Genomic DNA, 23,381 nt, shown 5'->3' with positions numbered 1-23,381 from the left:
CACAATACAAGAATTTTAAGTACGTCACCCAAAAATAGAACACTATCCAGATTCGAAAAGTGGAAATCTATTTGCAAATTGTCCTTCAGAATTATCCGAACGTAAACAACCATACTCATAAAGTTTGCCCACCAATATTGGCCACGATATCCATCTTTTGCACGAAGGAGTTTTTGCCATGACTCTCTCTCTCTCTCTCTCTCTCTCTCTCTCTTATTGTGTGTGTGTGTGTAATTTAATTTGATTTCTTTGGTTGTTTATTCGTAGGGACTTCTGCTCGATTGTCATCGACACATCGGTTGTCGAACTGTGTGTGTGCGTGTGTGTGCACGTTCAACTTCTCCTCTTGGCCTAGAATGTAAATGAGAAATTTGTGTCATAAAAATTCCTCTTTAATTGAAAGATGAATGGCATACAAATATGGAAATACCATATATTTAAATTAGAGGTTGACCATCTATACTTTGCATTTATTGTCCCGTACCAAGATTGAGCGAGCCAATCCAAGCGATGAGTAGGGTTGAAATTTTATTTCTTCTAATTAAAGTCAATTTACCACCTTCAAACTCAACGGAGCGAGTCTCTAACCTGTCGTAGACCGGTCAAGCTACTCGTTTTAGTTTATTTAAGCTTAAAACTGCAAATTTAGCTTTTCTGTTAATTTCTGTGTCTTTCACATAGATAGTGTTTGCTTCGTGGCTGGTGTGGTTGCTGGCCTACCCCATCCTCGCGAGCTATGGAGGAATATTGTGCCTTTTGTGCAGGCTGGCGAGGGACAAAAACTCTTTGCCTTTCGACTATTGCAAGCCATGGCTCCCCCCAGATCGCAGCTTCTCATCGCAGCCACCCTGCTTGCCTCTGCCGCCTTCGTCGCCTACTTCAAGTTGGGCATCACCCTCAGCTCTTCCCTGTCTAATAAATTGCTCTCCGTTGGCGGCGCCAGAAGGCTCCAGCTATCAGGATCGGCAGCAGAAGTTCGGGCTGATCGGATTCCCGACAGGGCGGCTGCCGAAGGAGGTGGCTGGCCAGAGGACACCCAAGATGCGCTGATAGAGGAGCTACTTGGAGAGCTGGAGAAGCTGAAGGAGCAAGATGGAAAAGGCAAAATGGGTAAGGACGAAGATGAAGTACGAATACAGGAGATACAGAGGGGATCTGAAGCGACGAAAGGCTACAATGGTACAGGGATCGAATCCGCTTCGATTTCTAGGGAGGAGGTGGAGGCGATAGCTGCAGCTCCTCAAATAATATAAAAAGCAGCAAGTTTAGCATCACAACATATAGGAAAACGAGGAGGATTAGCATACAACTATGATAACAATTTCAGACTCCTCAAATAATATAGAAGAGGGTTGCATACAACTATGAGAGGCGATAGCTGCAGCTCCTCAAATAATATAGGAAAAGCAGCAAGATTATAGAACTATTGCATCCCACAATTTCAGACTCCTACCGTTTACCTTCTTCGATGTACTTTGGACAGACTAACTGCTTACTGCTTCACCTTCCACAATCAATAGTATCTCACAAATGTTTTACTCGAGCTGTCTTTGACGATACCTTTCCCTTTTTGTCATGGGAAGGTCCTTTTAATGTTCACCTTTTGGGATGATACAACAATATTGAATATTACATTGCCTTTGTTTAACTTGAACCTAGGTACATTAAAATATGCACTAAGATACGTGTACAAAAGTTTAGATTTGAATATTACATTGCATCTCTTTAATACATTAAAATATGCACTATGATTTGTGTATGCAACCATCTCTCTCTCTCTCTCTATTAATTTTAACGCCAACAAAGATCTAATTATAAACCCCTCGACCACACACATATCATCACATTGCTCATAGTAACAACAGCTCTAGCAACCTTGAGCCTTGTGCCAACACTTAAATAAAAGGTAATCTTGTGTCATGCCATAACTTAATGTGAAACAGAAGGAACCACTAGTCAAACTTTGATTTATTCACCCTCCCGACATTGCAAGGGCATCGTTTTTTATGTTGACCATCAGTAATGCCACAACACATGTTCTGAAGGACTCTTGGGAATAATAAAATATCAATCCCAACCATGCCATAGAATGATCACATAGTTGTAAAACTCCTAAGAATTCTCATTACCCCTAAAAGTAAGATCAACAAAGACGTGTGGAGCCATAGATTAACTTTCTTAAAAGTAAGCCCCTATGTAGACTGACATGTTACCTTTATAATGGACATGGATATTTGTACTACATAAGATGTCTTTTCATTGGGCCATACGTTGTGTTGCCTTCACATGGACTCTTGTCCCAATATAATACATGTAAGCATTTATATATTATTTATTTATTTATTTTTATTCCATCGTAATTATTTTTTTCACCATGAGAACCCACGAAGATGGGGAAACTTGCTCTAAATTGCAAAGAAAGATTAAACATTATATATCCTTAATCCCCAAAGCCTTTCTTTAGGTGTAGTTCGACCTTAGAGGTGTACAAGGGTAATGTTTCTTTAAACAACATGTAACTTGAAAGGCTTCAAGGGAACAATTAAAAGGTGTCAAGTCCACTCCTTACCTTTGTAGTTTTTTACTCCAATAATGTCATGGATGCACTTGCTCGTTTAAGGCCTCTACTTAGCATGTTTTTGGCTTGTGTTCATTCTTTCATGATTGTTACAAAGCATAAGATCGAGGAAATAAGTCTTAAACATAATCGAAAGCTAGCTTGGGTAAATTACTAAACAAAGCATGTTACAATAGTGTTGGGATTGAGGACTAAGAGTTGTGATGCTTGTAAGCTAGGGATCATCATATATTTGAGGTAATGATTAACTAAGAATAGAGTGATGGCAGCAGTACTATAAGAATATAGTGCTTCAACATGCAAAAAAGAGCCCATACTCTAGAAATAGCTAGAAGATCTAGATAGTTTAAAAAAGAAGGAAATCACTACCCCATGTCAAATTGATCGGGCCAAAACTAAAAAGGTCAGATTGGACGTTGGTGAAGTCAAAGTTTGTTTACTGTAAACATCATATGTCAAACCCCTACGGCCCATGATAAGGCAAAAAAAGAAGGCTAATGCAGACTCGAAATATCTGCTTTAAGAACATCACATATGAAGAGCTTGCCACATAGTCAAGATGAGACAATTTTGGAGCAATGATCCAAGGAACAAAAAGGAGAGTTAAGATCCTACCCTTGGTATTCCACCCATCAAAAGAAAAGAAAAGAAGAAGGTGGTATCATTATGCAAGGAAACAGCCACAACTAATTTCTTGAGATTGTTGAAGTTAAGTTGATTAGGACAGATCTTGAAACAACTGCAAAAAGAATGACACGTTATATAAGATGTAAGAATATGGATAGGCCTTATACACGGATGAGACTCTCGTAGAGGCAGTGTTGGAGATCTGGGTTTCTCACATGCAGGGGGGGTGGCCGGTCCTTCACATGTGGCCACAGCACTTGCCAGTATCAGCGACTTTTATCACTCCATTGCTAGTGCTCGGAAAGGTGAGGTACTCAGGCGGGAGATTGGTATCCGCCGGTAGTTGGCAGCCTTACAGAGGGAGGAGCAGAGACGACCATCGGATGCTTGGATGCAGGAGCGCCTTGCTGCGGCAAGGGCTCACTTGCAGATTTTGCTTGATCAAAGAGCAGAGTATGCCTTCCATGCACGGGAGTCCTTTTGGATATAGATGGGAGGGAGAGTCAATAAACACTTTTTCTCTAAACTTGGTCCCAGACATAGTAGAGAGAGTGTTAGGCAGCTTATTGACTCTTACGGCGTTTTGCAGTCCCATCCGGAGACCGCCATGCACTTAGCGACAGCTTTCTATGCCTCCCTTCTTTCCGCAGATCCTAACACACAGGCCAGAGATGTGGCTAGAGCTGAAGTTTGGCAGAGTTTCCCTGTGTTGGTCACCCCAGAGATGTTATGCGCACTTGATACACGCTTTACCAACACAGAATTCAAGACTGCTATCTCCGCCCTTCATAAGGGCAAATGCCCTGGTTCCGATGGTCTTATTCCTTTTTTTATAGCCTTTTGGGATATGAGAGGTGATCATATTACTTCAGCCCTGCAGGGCTTTTGGGACTTGGGTGAGATGCCTAACTCACTGACCGAGGGACTCATTCACCTTATCCCGAAAGGTGGCAACATGAATTTTGTATCCCATTGGATACCCATCACTCTTTTGGGCACTCTTTACAAAATCCTTGCCAAGGCGATCAGCATCCGATTACAGCCCCTTCTTCCAGACCTCATCCATGATACTCAGACGGGCTTTGTGCATGGCAGGAGCATTTTTGATAATATCTTTTCCTGTTGGGAAGCCACAGAGTGGGCTATGCAGAGCGGGCAGAGGCTGGTAGTTCTACTCGTGGACTTCGAGAAAGCCTATGACAGAGTAGATTGGGGTTTTCTTGAGGGCACTCTTCTACGGTTTGGATTTTCAGATGCTTGGATTAGAGGGGTGGCCTCCCTTTACAGATCAACCCACAGCCAGGTTTTGATTGGAGGGGTAAGGGGTGACAGGTTTCAGATTTCTAGATCAGTTCGTTAGGGATGCCCTTTAGCCCCCTTCCTCTTTCTTTTTGTGGCAGAAGCTATGAGTATCTTCCTTAGATCTCAGGCTGAGCTTTTTGGGTTGAGATTGCCCTTGAGACAGGAGCAGGAGCTTCTTGACTGTGAGTTGGCTGATGAGACTGCTATTTTTATTGAGGCCTCCTCGCAGTCACTTGATTCTTTCCAGATAGCCTTGGATATTTTTTGCTCAGCTGCAGGGGCACACATTAACTGGCATAAATCCTTTGGCTTTTGGATCAGTGATGAGGACACTCCAGGCTGGGGAGTTGACATTGGCTTTTCCTGGATTCAGAGGGGTGTTCCTATCAGGTATTTGGGATGCCAGGTAAGATTGGGCATCTCTCCAGCACAACAGTTTGCCCCAGTACTAGAAAGTAAAAGGACTGGAGCTCTGCCAAACTCGACCTTGCATCTAGAGTTGTGGTAGTGAACCAGGTTCTCTTGGCCACCGCCTGGTTTGTGTGTTCTTGCTGGTGCCGGTCTAGGGATTGCATCACTCAGCTTATTAGACCAGTCAGGAATTTTTTATGGAGTGGACTTGATGGCACAGTAGATGTTGTAGCGAGGGTGGCCTGGGAAACTATTATTCTCCCTACATGTGAAGGGGGCCTTAATATCATTGACCTAGACTTGCAGTGCAGGGCATTGCTTTGTAAGGTGGTGGTGAGGGGACTCATGCCTGGACAGGAACCTTGGAAGGATTTCTTTTTTGGACGCATTTAGGCTTGCACACCAACCTTGGGAGATGATTGGGTGGACAGCCCTCGCTGGATTTTTATTGCCGCCCCTCTCAGATCTCCTGCCTTTCCTCTCATGACTGCCATCCTGAAAGCTTGGGGGACCTTCAGGAACACTCTTCGAAGGATTCCACCTTCTACCGTCGAAGAGATTGATAGGCAGCCGATCATTTGGAAGGATAGTATACTTGACGAGCATGCCAGACCACTGGGCACTTCCCATTACATGCAGTGGTCTAAATGGGAGAGAGGCCCTGCCTACACAGTAGGCACTTGGAAGGCTTTTATCAGGCTACCTGAGGATGAGAGACTGCAGTCCGTGAGTCATCTCAGAGGAGTAGCACGCAGGATTCAACAAATAGATGCAGCCATCCCGATCGAATGGACATTTGAGTTGCCTATTACTTCCACCACTTGGATGGGAGCTTTTTCAAGGACAGCAGTTCCTTTACAGGTGATCGCTCTTCGAGGTCTCGGGGAAGATGCACTGGTCTTTGACATTGGGAATGGAGGTATACTCTCTACATCCAAGGATGATATTCTTCTAGAGGTTGCCTTTCAGCCTGTCAGGATTGTTGGTTTTGTGGACCATGGAGCGGGCTTGCAGTGGTACTTAGATCCCGACCCTCTGCTCTTGGCCTTGGGATCCTGGAGGTTGTGGTTATGCCTTGGGATCCTGGAGGTTGTGGTTATATGGAGGTACACCTATCAGGTGCTTGCAGTGGGACCCAGGAGAGTGGGAGTGGATAGATCATGGGCACCGAGAGAGAGGGATTCCCTTCTTTCGTTACATGGTTGGTAATGCCAGGAGATTTTAGCTGAACAGTAGGGGTTGGATTCCCTCCAGAGCTCCCCATTGGGAAAGCTTCTTCATCACCGCAGATTTGCGTAGAAATTTCTGGAGGAGGCTCTGGAAATCCCTCAAAAATAGAAAGATCACTCTTTTCTTTTGGCTTTCCATTCATGGAGGGATTGCAGTGAACCTGTGGAGATCACGATTTGGGGCTGATCCCACTTGCCCTCACTGTCATTCTGCAGAGGAGTCAGTGCGACATTGCCTTTGGGACTGCAGTTAGGCGAGGACTGTTTGGAAAGGGGTTGCTCGGATACTCAGCATTTTTCATACTTCCCCTTTCTTTATGACTTGGGGCTCGGTCGCATGGTTATCCCTTACTGGGCCCCAGGTGTTTTATGACGGTGTGCCTTCTTCTTGGGCACTCTCGGTCCGCCGGCAGGTGATAGAGCCCTGCTCTCTTCAGGATGTACCACTTACTCCCTTCAGAGCTTCTCATGCTTCAGTGGACACCTCTTGGGAGATTTTGGCTAGCATTTCCTCTTGGCACATTTGGAGAGCCAGATGTACAGAGGCCTTGGATGGCACCCAGACATCTGGTGATTCTTCATTTGCTGCCATAGATACTTGGTTTCTAGATAGTGGTGCATCGAAGCACATGACTCACAAGAAAGGATGGTTTGAAGAAATCAAACTTGTTTATGGCAAGCAGGTTACTTGTGCTAATGATGCATCTCAAGATATCACAGGAGTGGGAGATGCTCCCATGCTTCTGGATTTAGGAAAGAAAAAGTAGATCCGTGATGTCTGGTATGTTCTTGACTTCAGTTTCCATCCATGTCCAGTGTTCAGCACATGCTCGTGGAATCTGAGGATAATCAATGCAGGATCAAGAAAGACAAGGTATGAGATTGTGGCTACAGCCTCTTATGAGGCCAGCACGGGTCTTTACAAGCTTGATGCTCAGCCCTATAATCAGCATGCTTTGGTTGTCTCGTATGCAACTCCTGGTTATTTATGGCATGCCAGGTTTGGTCATGCGCATCATAGAGCTTTGCCATACTTGCATAATCATAATATGGTTGAAGGTTTGCCAAAATTACAGCTGCCCGCTCAAGAGGTGTGTGAAGCATGTGCAGTTGGAAAGTTACATCGCCTACCTTTCCAAAAGGATGTGCCAGGTTTAGTAAGAGCACACAGGGTTTTGTAGATTGTGCATAGTGATGTTTGTGGAGCACTGAATGATGTAGCTACCCATAGAGGGTATCGGTATTTTGCTACGTTCATTGATGACTATGTTTACGTGGCTCTTTCTCATGAAATGCAAATCTGAAGTGTTCAATTGGTTCAAAGAGAGCATTGACTGACTAGAATTGGATCACTCAATTCCAATAATGGAGGAGAGTACACTTCAAATGCCTTTGAAGGGTAGTTGAAAGAGCATGGGATAAAACATCACAAAACAGTGCCATATACGCCTCAACATAATCCGATTGCATAGAGGAAGAACATGATTCTCATGGAGATGACACGGTCTATGCTGAAATTTAAGAACATGTCCAAAGCTTTTTGGGGTGAAGCAATAGTTACAGCCACATATATTTAGAATCGATGCCCTACACAAGCATTGGTTGACAAGACGCCTTTTGAGGCATTTTATGGGTACAAGCCCCAGGTGAATCATTTCAGAGTGTTTGTCTATTGCATATGCTTTGGTACCAACTCAGACTTGATGATAAGAGCAAATGCATCTTTGTAGAGTATAGCACTGAAAGCCGAGGCTTTAGGCTTTATGATCCAGCCACAAGGAAAGTAATCATAAGCAGGGATGTCTTGTTTGCTGAGCATGATAGCATGCAATGAAGATTTTCTTCCATATGATGATACACCTCTGGATATCATTCAATTTGAGGAGGATGTTGGTTTGGGTCAGCTAGTTGACTTGGGTTTTCCTATTGATGTTCCCTCTACCTCTCATACTCCAGTAGGGTTGCCACATGATGAGGGTTCTTTTCCCTCGAATGTTTCAGATGTGCAGCCAGCTCATGGGGAGGGATAGACCAATGTTTGGAACGATTATCAGCGCCGTGCAAAGGATGCAATGCTAGAGGCACTTCCAAATACTATTCCTAGCGGGACAATTGAGAATTCAATTCCTAGATGGGCTAGGTTGACATTTGCAGATGCTAAAGATCAGTGTGTATTGGGGAGAACCAGGGCTAGCACTCAGAATAGTAAGAAGTAGGTAAACTTTGCTCTCATGACCCAAGTGATGGAAGCTCAAACTGAGCCTCGGCGCTTTGAGGATGCTTAGCGAAATCCGTCATGGCAGAAAGCCATGGAAGCTGAGATTAGATCCATTCAGAAGAATGCTACATGGGACTTGGTTGATGTGCCCATCGGCAAGAATGTGGTTGGCACTAAATGGATCTACAAGATAAAGTATCATGCAGATGGTACAATAGATAAGTACAAAGCCCGTTTAGTTGCCAAGGGGTATGCACAAGAAGAGGGGATAGATTATGAGGAGACCTTTGCTTCGATGGCCAAGATGACTACCATTCGCTCAGTCATCTCTCTTGTTGTGTTTTATGGTTGGTCTGTGTACCAAATGGATGCCAAGACCGCCTTCCTCAATGGGGATCTCAAGGAGGAGGTCTATGTGCATCAGCCACAGGGTTTTGTTGTTTAAGGACAAGAGCACAAGGTATGCAAGCTCAAGAAAGCCTTGTGTGGGCTGAAGCAAGTGCCTCGTGCATGGCATCATAAGATACATCAGTTCTTGCTGTCCTAGGGCTTTGTCAACACTCATACAGAGCCAAATTTATAGGTTCTGCAACAAAAATCAGATTTGTTCATGCTCGTCCTTTATGTCGAGGACATCATACTCACTGGCTGTAATTGGCAGCAAATTGCAGCAGTGCAGTCCGTCTTGTGTCAAACTTTTGACATGACAGATTTGGGCCTCTTACACTACTGTCTTGGCATTGATTTTTTGGCTAACCCAAGGGGGGATTTCTATGTCACAGACAAAATGCTCAAAGGGGTTGTTGCAGAAATTTAAGATGGAGAACTGTAAGCCTGTGGCCACTCCATTGGAAAAGGGAATCAAGCTGAGTAAGCATGATACATCTGAAAAGTTCGATGGCACATTGTACAGGCAGTTGGTTGGCAGTTTGATCTACTTATGCTCCACACAGCCAGACATTGTCTATGCCATAGGGCTTCTTAGCCAGTTCATGCATTGTCCCACAATCGCACATTGGAATGCAACAAAGAGGGTTCTCAGATATGTACAAGGTACACTTTCCTATGGGCTGCATTATGCTCCAGATGGTGACATTTCTCTGTGTGGCTTCACCGACTCAGATTAGTCAAGGGACATCAATGATCGCAGGTCCACTTTTGGCTATTGTTTTTCATTGGGCTCAGCGTGCATCTCATGGCTCAGTAAGAAGCAAGACCGCGTGTCTCTCTCCTCCAATGAAGGAGAATACAAAGCTACAAATTCATCCACTATGGAATGTATGTGGTTAAGGAAGCTTCTGCATGACTGCAGCGTGCTCAGGATGGTAACGCAACTTCGATCTTCTATGACAGCCAGAGTTGCATTGCTATTGGAAACAATCATGTATTTCATGCTCGCATGAAACACATTGAAAATCAGTATCATTATGTGCGGGATTGTATCACGGATGGCTTCATTGATCTCACATATTGTTCCACTGGGGACAATGTGGTAGATATCTTCACTAAAATCCTATCAACGCCTCTCTTCACATGACATCGACAGGGCTTGGGGATACAAGACATTCAAACAATGTCAAGGGGGGTTGTAAAATGACATTATGTTCTTTTGTACTCCCATAGGTTGCTATATCCACATGTGGATGAATTTATGCAACCATGGTACTTTAGGTACTTCAGGTACTTATGGTACTTCTGAGATTATTCTAGAGTATTTCAGCCATATCATTGAGGGACGATTTGTAGATATATACAATGATAGGGTGGTGTAGGATAGACTAGGACTTGGTCTATTTTGGAGTTTTAGTGTGTTCTAGTACTTGGATTATATATACAAGTAGTTATACTTCATTTGGTTGAACATTTCAGTTGGAGTTCACTTGTGTTCACTTCTTGTTCTCGTGTTCACAATCCATCTCCATTCTTGTTCCTACAACAGATGCTTGGATTAGAGGGGTCTCCGCTCTTTATATATCAGTCCACAGCCAAGTACTTATTGGAGGAGTTAGGTTTCGGATCTCTAGATCAGTCCATCAAGGATGCCCTTTAGCCCCCTCTCTTTTCTTGGTTGTGGTTGAACCTATGAGTATTGACATTAGATCTCAAGCTGATATTGTTGGACCGAGACTTCCATTGAGGGGCAGGAACACTGAGGTGGCATATGATACGGCTGTTTTTTTGGATTCCACGCCATAGACACTCACTTCTTTTAGGACAGCCTTGGATTTGTTTTGCATGCAAGCAAGGGCACATATAAACAGGCACAAATCCAATGGCTTTTGGATCAACGACGAGGACACTCCAGACTAGGGAGCTGATATTGGTTTCACTTGGATTTATAGGGCTGTCTTCATCAGGTATTTGGGATGCCAAGTATGTGTGGGCATCGCACAACAGTTTCTCCTGTGTTGGAGAGCATAAGGAGGAAACTCTTTTTTTGGATTTTGGCCAAACTAGACGTGGCATCTAGGGTCATGGTGGTCGACCGCGTGTTACCGGCCACTGTCTGGTTTATTTGTTCTTGCTGTGCTATTCCAGGGATAGTATCAGCTAGCTTAAGACACCAGTAAGAAAATTTTTGTGGAGTGGACTAGATGGCACGGTGGATGCCATAGCCAGGGTGGCTTGAGAGACCCTTATTCTCCCCACTGGGGAAGGGGGTCTCAATATCATTATCCAGACTTGCAGTGTAGGGCATTTCTCTATAAGATGGTGATGAGACGATTGATGCCTGGATAGAAGCCGTGGAAGGATCTTTTCATATGCAGCATACACTCTTGTACACCCACTTCAAGAGGAGACTGGATGGACAGCACTAGACGGATCTTTACTCCAGCCCATCTCATATCTCCTTCTTCACTCTTATGGCTGGCATTTTGAAAGCTTGGGACAGCTTCAGAGGTACAATTCGGAGAGTTCCCCTCTCCTCTCGTGAAGATATTGATATGGCGGTCCGTTATACAGTGGTACCTTGATCTTGACCCTATTCTTCTGGCTTTGAGTTCATGGACACTTTGACTCTATGGAGGTGTCTCCATCATATCTTTGCAGTGGGACTCTGAGGAGTGGGAGTGGATTGATGAAGGGCACCGAGAGAAGAGCATGGCCTTCTTTTGTTACAAGGTTAAAAATGCCAGGAGATTTCAGTTTAGTTGTACAAGTTGGAGGCCCTCCAGATCTCCTCATTGGGACAGATTCCGCCCTCAAGAATATAAAAATGACTCTATTCTTTGGCTTTCTATTCACGAAGGGATCACAGTGAACTTGTGGAGGTCCAAGTTCGGGGCTGACCCTACATGTCCTTGTTGCCATTGTGTAGTAGAGTCAGTCCAACATTGCATTTGGGAGTGTAGACAGGCGAGGACGATCTGGAAGGGTGTTGCTAGGATCTTATGCACCTTCGACACATCACCCTTCTTCATGACCTAGGGCTCAGTTGCTTGGCTATCTCTTACGATGCCTCAGGTCTTCTTTGAGGGACGTGATTTAGATGGTGCTTTTTTCGTTCGACGACACATAGTAGAGTAATGTTGTCTCCAAGATGTCTCATTCACTCCTTTTAGAGCTGCACATGCTTTTGTAGACACTTCATGATAAATTATGGCTAATATTGCAGCATGGCATAAGCTAGATGTACAAAGGCATTGGATGGATCCTAGGTTCACCCTTCTCAGACATTGGCCAATATTTGGACTGATACTATACATACCTTGATGGCCATCTGGGCGAGCATGCGGGGTTCATCGAGAGTAGCATGTGCTAGGAGAAACACTTTTTTTAGAGTATGGAGGGGTTCGTCTTTCTTCTCTGATTCTACTTTAGGGTTGATGTGGCATTTTCAACCTCAACCCTGGTTATTTGCTAGCTCTTTTTGAGCTTTGGTTTTTCTCATGTATGGCATGATGTACTCGTGCGTTGAGCTTGCTCCTGCGGTTTTCTTTCATACTTAATAGAAGTACTTTTTTGTTTTAAAAAAAGGATAGATAAGTTTCCCTCTTTATTGGCTTTTTTGGATATTACTTAAGTGGAGATACACTAGTGTTGCCTCTTCCCAAGGATATTACTTAAGTGGAGATACACTAGTGTTGCCTCTTTTCAAGGTACTTTTTCATCGACTTGTATATTTATCCCCTTATCGTGTTTTTGGAAAATTATTAAATACAATTTTTTGTGTGCTTCACATGTATTAGCCAAAGAATGAGGTAGAAGCATCACTATTTGATAGCTCGAAACTTCTTGAATTAACTACTATTCATAGTTCAATTTTATGTTTGGTATGTATGGAATTTGAATCACACAGCACAAGCTTTGTTTGAGCATGAGAGAAGAAAAGTTTTGTGGTTAGAATAAGCATTTGAATGAAAATATTCGTGATGGTGCTTTTCGAGGTTTCACAGTGTGCATTTGGTTGAGCTTCGGGAGACGGGAGAAGTTTTTGCAATGAAGGCCATGGAGAAATCTGTGATGGTGAAGAGAAATAAGGTACAAACATGAGTTTTCATGGCAATTGAGCATTTATTATCATTGAAAAACAAGATACAATGTTTTATAAATAATTCAAAAATAGCTTTGGAGGTCAAAACCCTAACAAGCTAGTTTCTGGAAAAAAAAAATCCAAATGGGTTTTTGTTTGAAAAACTTCATCAACTTTGACATCTGTCTTGTTTTTAAAAAAAGTGAACACTTTGCCTTTATACTCTCGTCGTACCTTTCTCATGGTCATTTTTTTGGGTCTTTCTCTCAACCATAGCCTTGAAGTTTTTAACTTAATGAAAGTTTTGGTTTCTTGCCTAGGCAAGCATTTTGGAGAATCCGTCAACGAAAGCCAAGACAACTTCTTTGTAAATGAGAAAAGTTGTTTTCATAGACCTGACAGGTCTTTTTTTGTTTTGTGGCAAGAAAGTTAACTTTTAGTAAATAGCGAAGTCCTATGAAGGCCTCATACATCATAATACAAAAGAAAGTGAGGCTATTGTAACCAATCCGAAGAATAGAAAGGCTCTATAGAGAAGACCATGGTTCCACTCTCTTATGAAAGAAGCTCTCCTAGCTTTGCTGCATGTGATGAGCCTTTAATCCTACCCAAAGTGGCCATAAGGGTGTGGATAATGTCGTGCTAGATAACTGAGAGTGACTGAGAGGCAGAAGTTTTGAGTCTTGTCTATTGCCGCTGTGCATCTGAATTTCCATATTTGCCATGAAGTAAGACTGACAGTAATCCCCTAGGCTGACTCTACTGAAGGAGAGTTAGGTGCATGCAATGATATTGGTACTGCATCGAGGATAGTGAGCCGACGGAGACGGTCAGGCTCTATGGTGGATAGTTCCCAGTGCCATTGAGCTTTTCTTCCACGTAGACATTACATTTTTAAAGAAATGCAAATGACACAGTATTAACTCAAGAATGGTGAAATCTTGATGTGTCATTTCTGAAATCACCAAATTTGGGCTGTTGTAGTGACTAAAATCTCCGAATGCTGGCCACTACAGCATTTTTCATGTAGACCACAAACTTCTGTATGCTGTTTAAATATGTATGTAGGCTTCTGTAAGTATCCTTTTCTAACCTAGAAGTTGCAAGTTATTGCAACAAAATGTAAAACTGCATCCGAAACTCCTTTTTTGGGGGTGGGGGGAGCATGGGGGAACAAAAAGTATGGACATCCATATAATGAAACAATGTGTGAAAGCAGTTGGGATGCACAAAATCTCAAAATCTGTTGAAAATTGATTAAAGCAATGGAATGCATACACTTACTGATTCCTCGCTTGTAATTGTATTTTCTCATCCTCAAGTTGTCTCCAAACATTCAAAGGTGCACAAACTATGTGCATGACAACTTCGAGTAGGTGGCTAGAGGAGAGAGCGTGGTTGAAGAGCAATTATAGTTGCGTTTGTTTGCCCAGCCAAGAGGTCCTTTTTTGACACTTCTTCACCTACCATTTGACTGATGGGCTCTTTCGTCCCATTCTGCTAGCCACCTTCGGTTGGGTGTCTCTTATCCAGCACAAAAGGGTGCTGGAATTTTCCACTTTCAAGGAGTACTTTGGATTTATAAATGAATAAGAGGACCGTGCTTTACTCAAATAAATCTATTCAGAAGGTTACCTACCCCTCTTTTTTGGGTGTGCCTACAGGAGCATTCATGGTGGGATCCTCAATATTCTCAACCATGCTGATAACCCTTTTCTCCTAAGGACAAATAGCAGGGATACAAATGGTCAAACCACTAGATGATAGAGGAGTTGTGGGTCACAATCACTAGATGATAGAGGAGTTGTGAGCCTTGCTTCGGAAAACAATCACATCCAATGTCATTGTCTGTAGGCAAGAAGTTTCCCTACTTTACCTCACTATAATGGCGAACGCTCAGCTCCTTCTTAAGCAGAGCCTAGAGTAATAATTGGGCTCCCAATAAGTTTTTTTCATCCATGGTACCATGGTTTTATGGTGATGGACGTGGACACCAAGCACCACATGCCCCAATTTTCGGTCGCGTTCTGATTCCTAGGCTTTCCCAAGGAGTACAAGGGATATATCATTGTTGATGGGTACTCATTTTGGCATAGTTTTGAAGACTCAATCATATTTGCTTCGGGCTTATTGGACAATGGGGTGCCAAAGCTATGCCTAGTCATGGGTGAGGACACATGGTGGAGAAGGGAGAGAGAAAGGGTAGGCTAGGGGGAGAGATAGTGATACTCAAAGAGAGACATAATGGAAAAGAAATAGAATGATTAAGCAGTGAACAAAATGAAAGTACTCACAAGTAGACCAAAGAGCTTGTAGCTTGATACTTGATTGCTTTGACACTAGACAAGTACAGCTCTTATATAAGAGCACACACACATATGAACACCTATGCATATGGGATAGCTTCCAATGTGACACGTGGCATCCATAGGACACACTAGATTAGAACTCACACTAGAACACACCAAACTGACTCAACTTGGCTTCATATTCTAACACCCCCCCATGAAGGCAAGGTGACAAACTACTGGAATGGAACCAAGGAGAAGACATGACAGTGACAAGACTACTAAACTATGCAATGTCTGAACTAGATATGGCTCCCGTGCCAATTCAGGGGCTGAAGTCTGAGCATGGCTCATAGGTCAGACTGAGCACTCACATGGCTTTACATCCCAAACATGACTCAGAGGCTCATGTCTCAGCATGGATGCATGAACAACTTAAAGGTCTAGAAGACCAATGCACCAACATCCTGGAACTCATATGCCAAGCTTGATAACTAGACCCTATCAATGTCAATACATGGCTTCCAGAATATATCCCCCTCTTGACTCCAAGGAACTAGAAACGTGGAGTCACACACCATAAAAGAAATACATCATTTTAGAAGGACAATCCAAGGCAGAGGACCTTTATTGACTCTTCAAACATTCATTTTAGAGGGACTACTCAAGGCAGAGAACCTTTAACTCAAACATATAAAAATAGAGATATTTTATTCATTTTATGCATAGCAAGGGCGGAGAACCCATGAGCCCGAAGTAGCTGCTGCACAAGTTTGTGCACATCCTGATGCGAAGAGGTATGTCGGTGAAGAACCAGGCGATGATGTCCTCGAATGATGTGTCGATGAAGGCCATAGGAGTAGCTACCAAGGGAGAGCACATCATGACTTTCATTCTGCCAATTGGAGAGTAACCGAATGCGAAGAAGAGCCTCAAATTTGAGCAATTATGTCAATTTGGAGAGAATTGTGTACAAATCTATCAAAAGCCCCAAATTTTCACATATTGGAGGCTTCAATTTCGATTAAGGAGAGGAAAATAAAAGAAGCTCCAAAATTGAATCTTAATTCATACAGAAGCTTGATGATTCCGGTCACAAGTTGTCTTGCATTGACCACCCTACATGTGCCGTAGAAGCATGTGAACAGGCAGGTGAACCAACAGATCGTAATCATCACGGCAGGTTGGTCAGGTCCGCACGGCAGGTTGGTCAGGTCCGTACGGCAGGTGTTAGGAAATGGAGTCAAGATGGTCAGTTTGGTGTGTTCTAGTGTGAGTTCTAGTCTAGTGTGTCCTATGGATGCCACGTGTCACATTGGGAGTTATCCCATATGCATTGGTGTTCATATGTGTGTGTGTGCGCTAGATAAGGGTTGTACTTGTCTAGTGTCAAATCAAGTATCAAGCCTACAAGCTCTTTGGTCTACATGTGAGTACTTTCATTTTGTTCATTGTTTTTGGTATTTCATTTCCATTTCATTATGTCTCTCTTTAAGTATTATTATCTTTCTCCCTAGGCCACCCTCTCTCTCTCCCTCTTGCAGGAAATCGAGTCGGAGGAGCACTTTGCTTTCAGATGTCCTATCTATTATGCCATTCGAGGCCGGTACCACTGCCTCTTCCACGACGGATTCGGCTCCCTCCCACACATGCTGCAGTTCCCGGATCAGCGATGCCTAGCCGCTTTCTTACATGAGATGACTCGCCACCGAGATACCTCTCTTCGAGCACGGCGACACGAGCAGCACACACAGCGTGAGGACACCCAACGGCCTATCACTAACTTCTTCCAGTCATAGGATACCTCTTCTCAGTCTAGCCGACGATGCAGATGTGAGCGAGAGCCAGAGCCACGACAGCTGCGCCATCAGACAGACTCACACATCCAGGTCCATGACATCTCGTCTCTGCTCTCTGCCCGCCCCACCGGGGTTACTATTGCCCTCATCCACAGGGCCACCCGCCGCCCCCGACGACCGAGCTCGACTAGGCCGCGTGACGTTAGAGGCCAATCATCTATCGCAGGGTTTTTTCCGACCTCCCATTTGATGGCCCCTCTATGATTGGTCTCTGACGATCACCACCTGCACATGTATACTGTATCTCCCTCCTCTGCCCCATTTTTAGTGCCCCCCCCTTCTTTTTTGTATCATCTAGAGGTAGACACATATTTTTTGTATCAGGACTAGACACACAGTCCATAATAACCTCTTTTTTGTAGAAACGGTTGGCTGGCCCGTTTTGAGACCGCCACCGTTATGCTCATTGTATCAGTTATCTTTAGTCTCATAGACCTTCACGGTCTCCCGAAGACTTTAATAAACTTTCTTTCTTTCTTTCTTTCTCCACCATGCGCCTTCATGTGGTATCAGAGCCTCCTTTCCTACCTGTGCTAAACATGAGAGCATCATAGAGGATCGGTGGAGCAGTCGGAGCACCTGGTGCTTGGAGATCTAGATTCATCTATGTGAACCATTTTTGATGCTTTGTCATATGAGATGATGCACCAGTGTCGATGTACCAAGGATCTTGATCTGCTTGGTCGACTTGATAGCTAAAATCCTCTTTTGAATTGCAATCAGTAAACTAAGATACACTATATCAGTCTTTTGCATTTCCTCGCTTGCAAGAAACATGTTCTCAGGTTCATTCTACATGTGAGTACTTTCATTTTGTTCATTGCTCTTGGTATTTCATTTCCATTTCATTATGTCTCTCTTTAAGTATTATTATCTTTCTTCCTAGGCTACCGTCTCTCTCTCCCTCTCCACCATGCGCCTTCATGTGGTATCAGAGCCTCCTTTCCTACCTTTCCCTTCTCCATGCTCAATCTAGAGGATGAAGGAAGCCCGCAAATGGAAGCCATCTTCTCCTCCGTGATTGAGCTTCCTTTCACTCCTTGCTCCCCTAAAAACGACCTCATTTGGAGCCCGTTTTTGAAGAAACGACCTACTTGAAGAGAGTTGCTGCTACATCGACCATTGGTGTCATTATGCGTGCCATTGCTGCTCATTGTCTCTTCTCCTCCACATGAGCTGAGCTATCCTTATTTTGCCCACAAATTGTTGCTCCATCTACCGCATGATGACATCTCTATCATCCGCCTCTTCTGCCTTTAGTTCCAGCCCTCAGTTTCATCTCTTTTCCCGCTCCTAAAGTGCCGAAGACTGAAGTTGCCATTTCTTGAGGTACATAATGAGTTCTCTCTCTTCAAACTCATTGCTTGTGGAGAAGTTCAAGGGGGAAGGATTCCCTACTTGGCAAACGAAGGTTCAGTTGCTCCTCATGAAAGAAAATGTATGGGATGCTATTGAGGATGACGCTCCCACAACGGATCCTCAACAACTCAAGGCATGGAAGCAACACAACTCAAAAGCTATTGCTATGGACGTGTCTTGAGAATCCTTTCGGTAACAAAATCACAAACTCCAAATGATAGTGATACCTTGAGTGCGCATTTAGCAAAAATGCAATCTCTTGTGCAACAACTTTCTAGCCTGAAGTGTTCCCGGGATGACGAACGACGAGGACAAAATGGCTGTCCTCATGAAGAGTATGGAAGGAGTCACTCGTTTTGAGCGTACTCTTGAAATACTTAGGCTTGCCATGATTACCTTTGATGATATGGTGACTCTTCTTCTCGAAAAAGATCGTTGAAACAAAGAATCTCCGATCTCTTCTTGAAATACTATAGAGACTCTTCCCTCCACTAGCAACTGGAAACCCAGGTCTACACCAGCACATGGAAAGACAAATCCACTCAAGCCTCTCAAGTGCACCTTGTGTAACAAGCTTGGTCATACAGAGGACAGATGCTACTAGAAGCTTGCCAAACAGCAAACTAAGGACCATGCCAGTTGGGTTGCAGCCACCACGAGTGACGATGAAGATGACGACCCTCCGACACAAGTTCATGCTCTTATTACTAAAATTCGGCATCTCTCTTTCCATCGAGAGGATGATGGAGATGATGATCCATATATTTTCTAAGCATGTTCTATTTGGGTACTCTGTCCTGGGATGTTTCCAAAAAATGAATGCAATAAATCATGTGTGTTGAGTCAATAAAGGTCCTCTGCCTTGGATAGTCCTCCTAAAATGATGTATTGCTTTTATATTTTTGGGGTGTGGCTCCATGTCCCTACTTAGTTCATGGAGCCAGGAGGGGGATGTACTGTGGGAGCCATGTATTGGCTTTGGTAGGTCTACTTATCAAGCCTGGCATGTGAGTTGTAGGATGTTGGTGCATTGGTCTCGTAGACCTCTGAGTTGGTCATGCATCCATGCATGATGAGCCTTTGAGCCATGCTAGGTGAGCCTCTGAGTCTATGCCATGCTCACTAGCCTCTGAGCCATTCTCACTTGCCTCTGAGTTAACATGGGAGCCATGCCTAGTTCTAGACAGTCATTGCACAGTTCAATGACCGCCATTGTCATGTTCTTGGTTTCATCCCAGTAGTCACTCACCTTTCCTCCATGGGAGGGTGTTAGGAAATGGAGTCAAGATGGTCGTCAGTTTGGTGTGTTCTAGTCTAGTGTGTCCTATGGATGCCACCTGTCACAATGGGAGTTATCCCATATGCATTGGTGTTCATATGTGTGTGTGCTCTATATAAGAGCTGTACTTGTCTAGTGTCAAAGCAAGTATCAAGCCTACAAGCTCTTTGGTCTACATGTGAGTACTTTCATTTTGTTCATTGCTCTTGCTATTTCATTTCCATTTCATTATGTCTCTCTTTGAGTATTATTATCTTTCTCCCTAGCCTACCCTCTCTCTCTCTCCCTCTCCACCATGCACCTTCAGCAGGTGCAGCAGATGGTACGGTGGCAGTACATGCGGCAGGCTAACTGGCTTTTGTACGGCGTATGGTGCTGTAGCAGTCATGGCAGTACGACACATCAGTATGAACGGCAGGCAAGCAAGACCAAACGTATGGTAGACGTATGGTGCAGGTACGATCGTATGGCAGGCAAGCCGTACAAGCTGTACGGTTGATTTGAAGTGGGTTGTATGATCTTCTTGTAGGTCGATGAAGAGGCTTCTGGGCTGACTAAGGGATTGGCTGTTGGCAAGGCATTTGGAGCAGAAGGGATAGTTGATGGCGAGGTTAAGGGAATGGAGACTCTATCTAGGAGGAGAGGAGAGCTTTTATTTGCGGGCTTCTCTCATCATCTAGGTAGAGTGAGAAGAAGGGAAAAGTGGAAAGCTAGCTCTAATACCACATGAAGACACGTGGTGGAGAAGGGAGAGAGAAAGGGTAGGCTAGGGAGAGAGAGAGTGATACTCAAAGAGAGACATAATGGAAAAGAAATAGAATGACCAAGTAGTGAACAAAATGAAAGTACTCACATGTAGACCAAAGAGCTTGTAGCTTGATACTTGATTGCTTTGACACTAGACAAGTACAACTCTTATATGAGAGCACACACACACATATGAACACCTATGCATATGAATGTGACATGTGGCATCCATAAGCTGAGTGCAACACATTCAATTGACAACTCAAATTTTCATTCTCTCTTGCTAGGCTTCTCTTCCTTTTTGTTACTAGTCATTTTCTCAATGAGTGTCTCCGTGTCTATTTTGGTGGTAGGATAGCGGGTCATGTGTGTAGGAAGCTATGTAGCAATTTTTTTAAATAATAAATGGGTTATTTATCTGGCAGAATGTATAATAGCTAACTATATTTGGGGTGGTTGATTTGGTGGAATTTGGGATAATTCTTCCTAGAAAAATGCAATACAGAGGGAGAACCAAACTTAGATCCATTTGCATCTTCTGTCAAACACATGGTGTAGGAAATATAGGATGAACTATACTAAAATAGAACAAGGGTGCACAAGTGCACTTTGGACACTGCCTCCTAATATAGTGGTAAGTGGCGCTTTTGGATGCAAAGAGGAAGCAAATGACTTTTTAGTGAGTGGGGCTATTAAAAGGCAGTTTTACCGTAAAAGCTTTGTAGATAAAAAACAGCCCAACACATAAACTTTCTGAAAATTACAATCACTTCATTAGGTAAAGAACCATATCACATGTGATCAGTCCTGGGGAGTAGAAGTTTCATCCCCATTGCATCAAACAGGGAAATGGAAACGAACAGAGGTGGAAAGCATGAGCTGAGGTAGAATTTGTGTAGTTAGGAAGCCTGTGGATGACTCATAGTTGATGCCCAAAGAAGAGGACCAAAGTTTTTAGAAGCTGGATAGTCCTGAAATCTTAGCTAGGAGATGGATTCAGGATTCTAAGTAATGGACGTTCATGCAGGCTGCATAAGTAACAGGGATTCTCTTCCTTGATTACTATTGCATTAGGGGTTCATTTTGTAGGTTTCTGTGAGGTAATTGGACATCAGACGAGCATGTGTTTGTCAGGCGGTGTTGGGATTCACTTTCACTTGATGAATGATATTTGTAGATATGGGATTGAGTAAATTTTAGCCATTCACTACAGTAAGATGCAATTTATGAAGCTGGACTAGTCATGTTATCAATAAGGGAGGTTGTTATCTGGTTGCTGATATTTCCATTGACATTGAGCTTAAATAAAAGAGTCTGGGAAGTCTGTATCAAATTGCGTGTTGAACTCATTAAATCAAAACCATTTCAAATGTGGCGCAGGTTCATCGCGCTTGCACAGAAAGGGAGATTCTTGGCATGATGGATCACCCATTTGTTCCTACACTGTATGGGTCCTTTGAGGTACCTTTTAGATCATTATCTCCATATAACCTTGCAAGTTGTTCAAAAATAATTGTCTTTTAAACATATTCATACTTCATGTGGGATATATTTCTAGAATAATTGCTAATATATTATGCCAAAATGGATTTTATAAAAAGTCAATCTATGTTGATGACTGGCCAATACACCACTTCTGATAGAAGCTGATCTTTCCTCCCTGATCCTGGACCACATTTAATATCTCTGATTTCAAAGGATTCAAGCGAGGTTTAGTGTAAGGTCAATATACACCGTCAGGATTCTTTTTTATGACGTAGAGAGATATGACTTCCTTGATGCAGAAGATGCATGAATTATTCCAGTCTAGAAGTTCTTTTGAACGTGTTTTGTTATCTGACATTGGTCTCAAGGCTCATCAAGGGAATCATGCTTGATTTCACTTTTTTGTCGTTCTCTTTTCTTTTTTTTCCCTTGGATTTTACTGCTTCGCTCAGCTGTTGCTTGCCTTCTTGTAGTTTTAAAGTAATGAGACCATGTTATGTGTAATGTTTTGTTTCTGTGCTCCCGATCAATCCCAGTCACACCTATTAACTCTTGTCAGGACGGATACACCAGTCAATTGAAGGAAGCGCTTATTATATATTTGTGGTGGTTTTGTGTGCAGTCTCTCCTAGTTGGTGACTTTCCCCGATGTTTTGTAAAACCATGCCTCCCCTTGCAATCTTCTAATTCCTAGGACTTCCTTCTCAGTGAGAGATTAAAGCAGGATCGTTCATTGATCTTCTTGCCTGCACATCAGCTTTTTGGTGAAGCATGGTAGGTGGTGTGTGCTTGTTTTAGTATTGGAGCTCCTGCAAAATGGCACGAGTCTTTGGAGGACCCCACTTTCAAATGCATCAGACATTCTAATAAAAGCCCCCCACCAGTAGGTGAGAAATCATAAATTTTGATGAAGGCTGCAGTCCATCTTTATAAAAATATGATTCTGTTCACTGAAGGGTAACGATGTTTGCTTCCCAACATAAAGTACTATATTCAAAGAACCAAACCAAAGAGATGAGAGAGTGATCCCATCCCAACCCTGAAGAGACATAGAAGCTAGCTAGGAACGGAATGGAAATATGGAAAGCATAATGAAAGGCAAAATGGAAAGGAAAGAAAGTACAAGTGCAAGGCAATAACCAAAATACTCACAATGTATTGATAGCTTGATGTTGACTGTTGTAATAGACAATAGACAAGTACAACACTATATAGTGTGACACTAGACTCTAGAAAGTCACAATGTCTATGGGATATCTCCCAATATGACACGTGGCACGTCTAGGACTCACTAGACTATAAAACACCACCTAGACCACCTAGAACACACATTTTTGACTCACTTTGGCTTCATATTCCAACAAACGCCCCCCCTCTCCCACTATCTATTGGGGTTGTAGGAACTTCCTTTTTCCTCCCTGTTATTTGTTGCTCTTTTGGTCAATGGGTCTTGAGACAGATGGAAAGTTGTGAGGCTCCATGGTGCTTAGATCTGAAGGGTCATGCCCATAAAGTTGTTGTATGA

The 23,381-nt window shown here is 43.2% G+C and overlaps 1 protein-coding gene across 1 annotated transcript in view; it reads left to right on the top strand.

Annotated features, from left to right (window-relative positions):
• Positions 1–809: 809 nt before the first annotated feature.
• Positions 810–23,381, top strand: part of LOC147888137 (phototropin-2-like) — a 189,965-nt gene continuing 167,393 nt past the window's right edge. Inside the window, exons 1-4 of the mRNA XM_087393295.1 lie at positions 810–1,179; positions 6,964–7,147; positions 12,763–12,847; positions 21,752–21,832. Coding sequence (XP_087249421.1) covers positions 810–1,179; positions 6,964–7,147; positions 12,763–12,847; positions 21,752–21,832 — 720 coding nt within the window. The remainder of the gene's footprint in view (positions 1,180–6,963; positions 7,148–12,762; positions 12,848–21,751; positions 21,833–23,381) is intronic.

This window comes from Dipteris shenzhenensis, chromosome 22 (assembly GCF_047967505.1).
Source record: "Dipteris shenzhenensis isolate YYH24624 ecotype China chromosome 22, Dip_SZ_1.0, whole genome shotgun sequence".
Lineage (NCBI taxonomy): Eukaryota > Viridiplantae > Streptophyta > Polypodiopsida > Gleicheniales > Dipteridaceae > Dipteris > Dipteris shenzhenensis.
The sequence above is the reverse complement of the archived record's forward strand: the minus strand, read 5'-3'. Positions and strand labels throughout refer to the sequence as shown.